The sequence below is a fragment of the Brassica napus genome, unplaced genomic scaffold (genome assembly GCF_020379485.1).
Source record: "Brassica napus cultivar Da-Ae unplaced genomic scaffold, Da-Ae ScsIHWf_2488;HRSCAF=3213, whole genome shotgun sequence".
Classification (NCBI taxonomy): domain Eukaryota; kingdom Viridiplantae; phylum Streptophyta; class Magnoliopsida; order Brassicales; family Brassicaceae; genus Brassica; species Brassica napus.
The window spans coordinates 6793-16061 of record NW_026015814.1 but is presented as its reverse complement, the minus strand read 5'-3'; the positions used below and the strand labels follow the sequence as shown (position 1 = coordinate 16061).

The window sequence follows — 9269 nt, the reverse complement described above, 5'->3', positions numbered from 1 at the left end:
TATATCGTCGGAATAGCGTTATTCCGACGACATACCGATGATTTTTTCCCTCAGTATGCCGCTGTTTTCTTGTAGTGAAAATGTAAAAGCTCTTGGTTGATCTTCAGGATAGACATGTTTGACTTTTTTTTTTTTTTTAAATAAAATGTGAAATTTATTGATCTGTGTAAAGAATGACCATTTATAAGAGACTACAAAACTCTAGAAGAAAACTTTACAAAGTATAAACTTTTTCTGCCATAGTATTATCCTGTGACCGCAAACCATCTCTGCATCAGTCCAGCCAACTTATGCTCAGACTTATACCGAAGGGATGTGATTCTGTTTTTCACTGCCTTGTCGACGATTCGAACGACTTGTTGCACTGTACGATAGCCAGTCTGATGTCTCCTGTCATTTCTTTCCTTCCACACATGATAGATGCAGGTTTGAAAGACCATTTTTACCAGGATCTTGTCTAGCAGCTGAAGGTTGTTATTGCTCACAAACTGCACAGTATGCATCCAATCTGGATCAGTTCTGCTACATGTAAGTCTGTTCGCAAGAGTATCCCATACCGTAAATGGGTAGGGACAGGCGAAGAAGATATGGTCTCTAGTTTCATCCCTCTCTCCACAAAGAACACAACCCTGCTGAATCCCCCAAGCTCTCATCCTGTCACCAGTAGATAATATGTTTTTCACAGCCTACCAAACAATGAAGGAGAACCTTGGCACTCCTTGTGTGAACCAAACACTCTTACTCCAGAATACTACAGGCCTTCGGTCTCTAATTTGATCCCATGTTTTAGCTGATGAAAAACATGTCTTATAGTTGTCATCTGAATGTTTCCATAGCACTACATCTCCCCCTCGTTCTTCATCTGGTACCGGCTCAGCCTGTATACGGGCATGAAGCTCATGATAGTGTTGGCTTCTCTGTCCCCTAACCCTCCACTCTGATTGTCTAGCTGCATCATTGACCCGAGCATTGCGAGCTATACCCAGATAACAAGTTCCGACGTTACCCGTGATGTCTATAAGTCTTCCCATACGCAGCCAATCATCAAACCAGAAAAATGCAGTTCTTCCATCATTTACCTCAAACCTCATAAACTCATACACCAGCGACCTCAGCTTCAAGAGTTTTCGCCACATCCAAGAGCCTCTCCCATCCTCCTTGACATGTTTGACTTTAAGCAAAGAGTTAACAAAGTATATCTTATATTGTACCAATGTTAATACCTCTTGAAGATGGTAATCCAAACCCCATAAAACAAATATCTTGGAGACAAACAAATGTATACGCATAATAACGTAGATAACAAATATTTATCTGGCAGTTGTTAAGTTGACGAAAGTGAAAAATGGTATAAGATTACATTACAGTTGAGCTTGTTAAGTTTACAAACGCTTTTCACATTCTCCAAAACTTGCACATTAATAAACGCATGAACCCAATGAGAAAAGGTACTCCTTCCGGTAGATCCTAAAATCTACACTAAGTATTTGATAGTGTTTGAGATATAAAACTAGGGAAGAAAGAACTTCGTGGACGACAATATCCTCAGAACACAACGATAGAATTGGATTCGAGTTGACAAGAATGGACTTTATTCTTATGCCGAATAACATCGAGATCTCGGAGGAGAGAAAGATCGTGACTGAACTCGGGGTTGAGCTGCCTACGTACCTGTTAAGGGATCAAGTCTAAACGTAGTTCGATTATGTTCATCTCGAATGAGAGGTCGGTTTCATCGGTATTGAGTGAGATATAAATGTCATTGTATGAAATACAAGCTCGGGCCATTATCATGATATCGGTTTGGCTATCTCGAGCGAGAGATCGGCTTTGTCAGTCTCGTACCGTTTATGAATGTTTGATGAGTCCTTAAGGACTCGGGCGGGCTGGTTACATACTAGATCAGACATAGTATGAAGGGCTCTCGTCCTTCATCAATCATGGATGCGTATCATCGTGACGTAAGGATAACGTCTCTACAACCCGTCTTCTCGTTGAGGTGTCTTGAGAGAAGAACTTTAGTCTGATCAAATACATGGCTGTACTTGATCCGTAAAGCACTCAGCAGCACGTCGTTGATCCCCTCTCTTTGTCTTTACAAGTAGAATAATATAATTGTGTTTTGTTGAGCTCGTGAGATCTCTTTTCCTCAGGTTCTCTTATGGGAGCTCTCGTTCTCTCCCGCCGGACCCCCTTTACCAGAGCTACGTCTCTGCCCTTTATAGAAGATCTTGCCTCTGTCCCCCTTGGTTTGTTGCTGCACGTGCTCCTCAAATACAGCACATGCTTCCTTATTTTTAGGGATGTCGAGACCGTTTCTCGTGGAGTGTTGTTACCTTTCTTTGACTTGTTCATCTATCGTCGGTTTAGTCTTTAAACTATTTAAATCATATCGGGAAGAATGTTCCGCCTCGAGCTCGTATGTTCGACATGGGCCTCCTCTTTGTTCTGGGTCGCGCGGCCCACACTTCCTTCGGCCCATTCGGAACATGGACCAAAATTGGGTCTAATACCGCCGTTTCGTTATGTAAATAGTTTTGCTTAAAAGCACGGGTATTAAGAAACTTTAACCTTTTCTAAAGCAGCAATAAAAACATTTATTTATTTATTGCACACATACGTTTTGTTTGCAACATTTAATTAGAGAGAGATTATTGTTAGTAATAAAATTAATAAAAAAATTGAAAACTAACGACAAGGTTTTAAGTTTTTAGTGGAATGTTGTTTATTTAAATTGTTTTATTTCTTTGGGCTTTGAGAACATCTTATATTGCGAAACAAATATTTTTTTGCTAAAACTACTTACATATAGAAATGAAGAAAGTATTTATCAATACATTTTTCATACCTCTGCTTTACTTGATTCATTGGTAAGGGTGCCATTAGCTCCGACCTTAGAGCATCGGTATCGGGGGCCCTTAGGCCCGTCCCGTTGTTTTAAATGGATCGGTAATAAATGAAAAAGAAATTAGAAGAGAGTGGGACGGGCCTTTAGTAAGGGCTGTTCGGGCTCGTCCCGTAGGCGACGTGGCAGCACGGGAGTGGGCGATGGAATCCGTGTTGTTGGGCTGTTGTTCTCCTCGAGAATTCCGAAATCGAATTCAAAAAAAAAAATCAAAAGCTCGATGGCGATGGCGAAGGCGATGGCGAAGCCTTGATCTCCAAATCCATCTCTTCAAATCGAAAGCCAACCCTGCGTCTTCTCTCTTTCACTAGAGTGGGAGATCTCTTTATCTCCCTTGGCGAGGTCGCAGCTTCCGGCATCGTTTGATCCCCCGATCCTCCTCCAATGCTCAATCCACATCGGTTCGCTTCCGTTCCAATACGACGAGAACCAATCCTCTCCAAAACCTTTGAGAATCGTCCCAGCAACAAAAAAAAAACAAGGTTTGTTTTTCAAGTCCGATCTGATTTCAAATTTTTTTTAGGGTTTTCTCGAAATTCGACGACTAAAATGGTATTTATCCGATGTTGTTTGATAGATTCGATGGCAAAAAGATATAGATTCATTGGTTTGAGAACAATTGTATAGATTCTAGGGTTCGGCCATTTATGATAGTTCGTATAGATTTCAAAAGCTTTCTATGGTTCGATTGTATGATTGTTTCGTTGTAGCTTGTGTGATTGTTTCGTTTTGATTGTATGATTATTTAGTTGGTAAAAAAACATCCTTGTTCGGTTCAAATTTCTATGTTTGATTGTTTAGTATAGATTTGATAACTCTTTCTGGTTATAAAATTTCTTTGTTGTGTACGTGAATGTCTTTGATAACTCTTTCTGGTTATACCTTTTGACTTTTTTTTGTAGAAAGAGTTCATAGTTTAAGTCAAGACGGTATACTGTCATATTCTATATGCAAATTGGCCCTCAGTAATCGTATAGATTTGATTCGTATAGACTAATAGTTTAGAGTTTGATTCGTATAGATTTAAATATCTCATGTCATTTGTCTTCATTAGCTTTCTTCATGAGACTTTGCATTTTCCATAGTTTGTAGTTTATAGATTAATGTTTATATTAAATGCTAGATATATATTTAAGCCACTGATGTTTAAAAAGAAATTTGATAGTTTTTTAGTTGTGTAACAACATGGGATTTGAGATTTCTTGTTCGGAGTTTGCTATTAAGGCGGTGATGTACTTTTATTCTTCACTTCCTCCTATTTAAATATCTTACCTTTTCTCTCTTCTATCATCTCATTAGTCTTTCTCCAAGAAATCTCTTATATTTTCTTACTGTTATGGATCCAAGCAATCTTCGTAGCCAGTCCTCTAGCTACGTAGGACTGCTTCACAGTCAACAAGGTAGCGTTTTCCATGAAAACTTTCCTTATGAAAGTTTTCATTCTAGTGTTAACTTTGGAGAATCACAGACTTTTCCGGCTTTCAGTTCACAACAATCTCAAGACGCACTAGTGGAGACACCAGTAAAGACACCAGCAGCCCGTGTTGTAAGACGCAAATGGAATCCAGCAGATGACGAGGTGCTGATCAGTGCGTGGCTTAACACTTCCAAGGATGCTATTGTTGCAAATGAGTAGAGGTCGGGGGCCTTGTGGAAACGGGTTTCTGCTTATTATGTATCAAGTCCTCATGGAAGAGAGGATGGTGTGAGAGAACACGGTTGTTGCAAGAAGAGGTGGCACAGAATCAATGAGGATGTTAACAAGTTCTGTGCCGCATACTCGGCAGCAGAGCGACAAATGAGAAGTGGTGAGACTGACACTGACGTTCTGAAGAAGGCGCATGACAGTTTCTTCTCTGATCAAGAGCACAAGTTCACACTTGAACATGCTTGGTGTGTGTTGAGGTATGAACAGAAGTGGCTCAGCCTTACCACACCCACGGCGGGTGGCGTTTCGAAGAGGAAGAATGTGGAGATAAATTCTCAAACTTCTACCAACGAAGGCTTCGTTGATGTTGAGAGCAGGCCCGAAGGTGTCAAGGCTGCTAAGGCTAAAAGAAATACGGGTAAAGGGAAGTCCGTGGCTGAGATTGCGACCATTTGGGAAATGAAGAAGGACGATTTAGTGAGGAAGGAGAGACTGTCGAGGCTAGCAATACTAGACACGCTCCTTGGCAAGACTCAACCATTCAGTGAGGCGGAAGATGTTGTGAAGAATAAGCTCCTAGCCGAGTTATTCTGAAAAAATTTATGAAGAAGATGTCTCTTTATGTCTTTAATTTTCTGTATGCTCTATGTTCTTGTTTGGTTTTGCTCTATGTAGTTCCGGTTTCCTTAAATGGGTTCTTATAAATGAATCATTTTCTTTTAATGTGTTTGCTCTATGTTTCTAACTTTATAGCTCTATGTGTATCTAATTTAAATTTCGACAATGTATGCAGGTTAAGTAACTATGGGACATTACAGCTATACGCAGCCATCAGATGACGAGGATTTATTTGGAAACAATGACGACATTGACTACAGCGAGACGGATGATCTCATACGACGTGACCAAGCTGAGTTAAGCTTGGAATGTAGTTCACAAGTTCACTACCCACCGCAACCGGAGGTTGACTTTGGTTTCCCGCAGGTTTGCTATTGTGGTGCTAAGCCACTGCTTGCAACGTCTAACACTATCAAGGTATGTGCTAGTTAGTTACTGACTTGCTTATGTGCTACTTTGTGTATGTGCTTAGCTAGTCTTGCGTATGTGAAACAGGGAGAAGATATTACACTTGTGCGAAGAAAGACGACGGCGAATGCCATATCTACAAATGGTGGGATGAGGCGCTGATGGAGGAGATGAGAGCCAGAGATATACACATGCTTCAGCTGGGTGAAAAGGTAGAAAGCCTAACCCTTTTGACTGACTATGACACATAGCAGAAGATAAGAAACCTAGAGAAGATTGTGGGTGATATGGCTAAGTAGAAATCTTCTTTTAGTTATGGGTTTGAGTGCTTTGTAATAGGCATAGTTGTTCTTGTTGTTGTAATAGGCTTGGTGGTTATGTTTGGATAATTTTAACTATGTAATCGATGTATTTTCTCGGATGTAACCGACATGGTTTTGTTTTTCTTTTCTCGGATGTAACCGATATGGTTTTGTACTCTTTTATTTGTGCTCGTAACCAAATAGAATGGTTGACCATAAGTCACATGATCTTATTTGTGCTCGTAACCAAATAGAATGGTTGACCATAAGTCACATGATCTTATTTGTAACATAAGTCATAAGTTAGATTGTTTATACACATGTTTATTTCATTTATAACCATAAGTCACAAGTTGGGTTTCTTTGTAAAAATAAGTTACATGATCCAAAGCCACATGTTTATTTTGCTTTTTACCAATAAGTCACAAGATGTACTAAAGAGTTTATATCAATATTCATTCACGGGAGGATTCGTAGAGACTTCTTCTTTATCATATAAGTATTGAAACTTCTTCTCTCATTACAAATGTGGAAAGTCTCATCTTCTCTAAATTTCTAAACATTTTTTTTCTGTTGTAAAAATTGTCTATGGCTTCTTCTTCCCATTATCATTACCACAAAGATGATGATGATGAATTAGATGACGTATTTGAAGATTTATTTGAAGAATTTGATTTCAATCCAAAACCAAAAGAGCGGAAAACACGAGTTTTTATCGAGAGACACCGGGAGGAAGGCCATTAGAAGCTCTGGAATGATTATTTTAGCGAAACTCCAACATACCCACACAATGTATTCCAGCGACGGTTTCGAATGAACAAGGCATTATTCTTGCGTATTGTGCATCGTCTCTCTACAGAAGTTGAGTATTTTCAACCCAAAGTAGATGCAACCGGACGGTCGAGTCTAACTCCGCTCCAAAAATCTACCGCATCAATTTGTCAATTGGCGTATGGTGGTGGGTCTGACACAGTTGACGAATATGTCCGAATTGGTGAAACAACAGCTCGAAAATGTTTGCACAATTTTTCCGCGGGAATAATCAACTTGTTTGGCGATGAATACCTAAGACGTCCCACACCGGAGGATCTGCAAAGACTACTATATATTGGAGAACAACGTGGGTTTCCAGGGATGATTGGAAGCATCGACTGTATGCATTGGGAGTGGAAGAATTGCCCCACAGCTTGGAAAGGAATGTATTCACGAGGAACCGGAAAACCAAAGATTGTCTTGGAGGCGGTAGCTTCATATGACCTCTGGATATGACATGCGTTTTTTGGAGCTCCAGGTACTATGAACGATCTTAATATTCTCGATCGATCACCCGTTTTTGATGACATTATTAACGGAATAGCGCCACAAGTTAACTTCTATGTTAATGGTAATCCATACTATTTGGCATATTATCTCACGGATGGTATTTATCCAAAATGGGCTACTTTTATTCAATCTATTCGACTACCACAAGGTCAGAAGCATTCATTATTTGCTCAAACCCAAGAAGCTGTGCGAAAAGATGTCGAGCGTGCCTTCGGAGTCCTACAAGCTAGGTTTGCCGTTGTTAGAAATTCATCTAATATTTGGGATAAAGAAAAAATATGAAATATTATGAGAGCATGTATCATACTCTATAATATGATTGTCGAAGATGAACGATCATCAGGAACTGAGGACAACGTTCATGAATTTGAAGAAAGAGAGGAGGTTGCTACATTTTCCGTCAATATGCCTTCACCTATCGTGAGTACAATTAATCGTCGAATAAGCGTTCGTAATAGACAAGTCCATGAACATTTAAAATATGATTTGATTGAAAATATTTGGGCTAAATTTGGACATCTTACACATAACATATAATTTATAAGTTCCTATTTGTATTGGAATAAATGTTTGTGTGTGTGGTTTTTTTTTATTATGATGTTTGATATTTTTTTTTCAACTTTGTAATTTTCTTAAGATTTCAATTTTAATGTTAAACTTCTCTTTTATATATTTTATTTAAAACTTCTTTTTATATGTTATTCATTATTAAAATAATAAATTAATTAAATAATAACCTAAGGGATCAGAAAAGTCCCACTAATAATCTACCAAATTTTTCAATGTTCTTAGCTTAGGTACCTTAACATATAAACTTAATAAAAAATGCTAAGGGCCCGTGGGTTGAGTCCCACCAATACCAATGCCCTTAGCAGCTATTCAGCAGGGAAAGGAAGTGTCAGCTCTCCTAGCTGCAAATTCCATGACACAAGTGTAAGAGAAAGTATATAGTCAAAACATGTACCCAAAAGACAGTTTTTTGTAATCAGAAAAACTACACAGTGGTTCAAAAGACAGTTTTATAGTCAAGGTGGTTTGCTTCGAGGATGAACACTTAGAGCATTTATTTCATCCTTTCTTAGATTCCTTTTACATTCTTTAAGCTATAGAAAATTTCTCAAAAACGAAGCAATAGATGTAACAAAAGTCTTGTTTGAATATAATTTCACATTCGTTCAAAAAAAAAATTGAAAGTTGTCCCACATCAGGAAATTAGTTTGATAAAGAAAGAAAGAAATTGAGAGTTGTCCCACATCAACTAGTTGGGGGAAATGAGGGAATGATTAGTTGGGTATAAAAGGATTAGCGTTGAATTAGTTTTAAAGCATGATCCTTCAGGCAAGTTAAAAGGGAAGTGATGAGTGGTTAATAACTCGCTAATAATGCGAGAAGAGTGTTTCGCTCGGCCTGTTACGACAATTGAGCGCTCTCAATAGTCAAACCATCTGATCCCTCACGAAGATTTTCTACGCCCAAAAACTAATCACCATGAATCCACATAATCTACGTTTTCTTACCACTTAAAGTGCTCCGAGTGGCCAAGGAAAATAAAACCTATGACAGTACTCACAGCTGTGAACTCTTACCATTAGGCCAAAAATACTTGGTTCTGAATTAATAACTTTTCTTTTCTTTTAAATTTTTGTATTTAAACCTGTTTTCTTTGAGTTTAACATTTTTAATGCTGATGCCTTTTCCCCCTTGAAAATAGTGTTTGTAAGTGATTATTAGTCAATAATTTTCACAATATTTATAATAATTTTATGATTTCTATTTAAATAGAAAAAATGTTAAATTAAAAAACAAAATACAAGGATCTATATTATATTTTTTTTGGCTCTCTAGAGGACCATATAAGAAAATGATCCATTTTTCTATTTATTTTGTTTAAACGTCAAGGTTGACTAAGAAACATGATGGTTGTCGTAGTTTCTTGAAATTTGATAACACAGTTTCGTGATGTTAAAAAAGAAAAAGAGAATATAATCTCTTTTGAAATTTCTCCTTTCATCATGAGTTCTGCGTCATTGCACACATTATCATAGGGACCGAAAGTCTTTAAAAC

At 38.1% G+C, this 9269-nt stretch overlaps 2 protein-coding genes and 1 non-coding gene across 3 annotated transcripts; 2 read left to right on the top strand and 1 right to left on the bottom strand.

Moving 5' to 3' along the window:
- Positions 1 to 245: 245 nt before the first annotated feature.
- Positions 246 to 3304, bottom strand: LOC125601237. Its single transcript, XM_048773517.1, has 4 exons — positions 3193 to 3304; positions 709 to 1171; positions 447 to 654; positions 246 to 404 (listed from the first exon to the last, which is right to left on the bottom strand). The coding sequence occupies exons 1-4, from the start codon at positions 3302 to 3304 to the stop codon at positions 246 to 248; spliced, it is 942 nt and encodes a 313-aa protein (XP_048629474.1).
- A 937-nt stretch (positions 3305 to 4241) lies between these two features.
- LOC106436591 (glutathione S-transferase T3-like) lies at positions 4242 to 5147 on the top strand. The gene is made up of 2 exons (XM_048773515.1): positions 4242 to 4484; positions 4542 to 5147. The coding sequence occupies exons 1-2, from the start codon at positions 4242 to 4244 to the stop codon at positions 5145 to 5147; spliced, it is 849 nt and encodes a 282-aa protein (XP_048629472.1).
- Positions 5148 to 8553: 3406 nt separating this feature from the next.
- LOC125601238 lies at positions 8554 to 8657 on the top strand. Its single transcript, XR_007334148.1, has one exon. It is a non-coding gene; the product is annotated as a small nucleolar RNA Z279/snoR105/snoR108 (small nucleolar RNA).
- Positions 8658 to 9269: the final 612 nt, after the last annotated feature.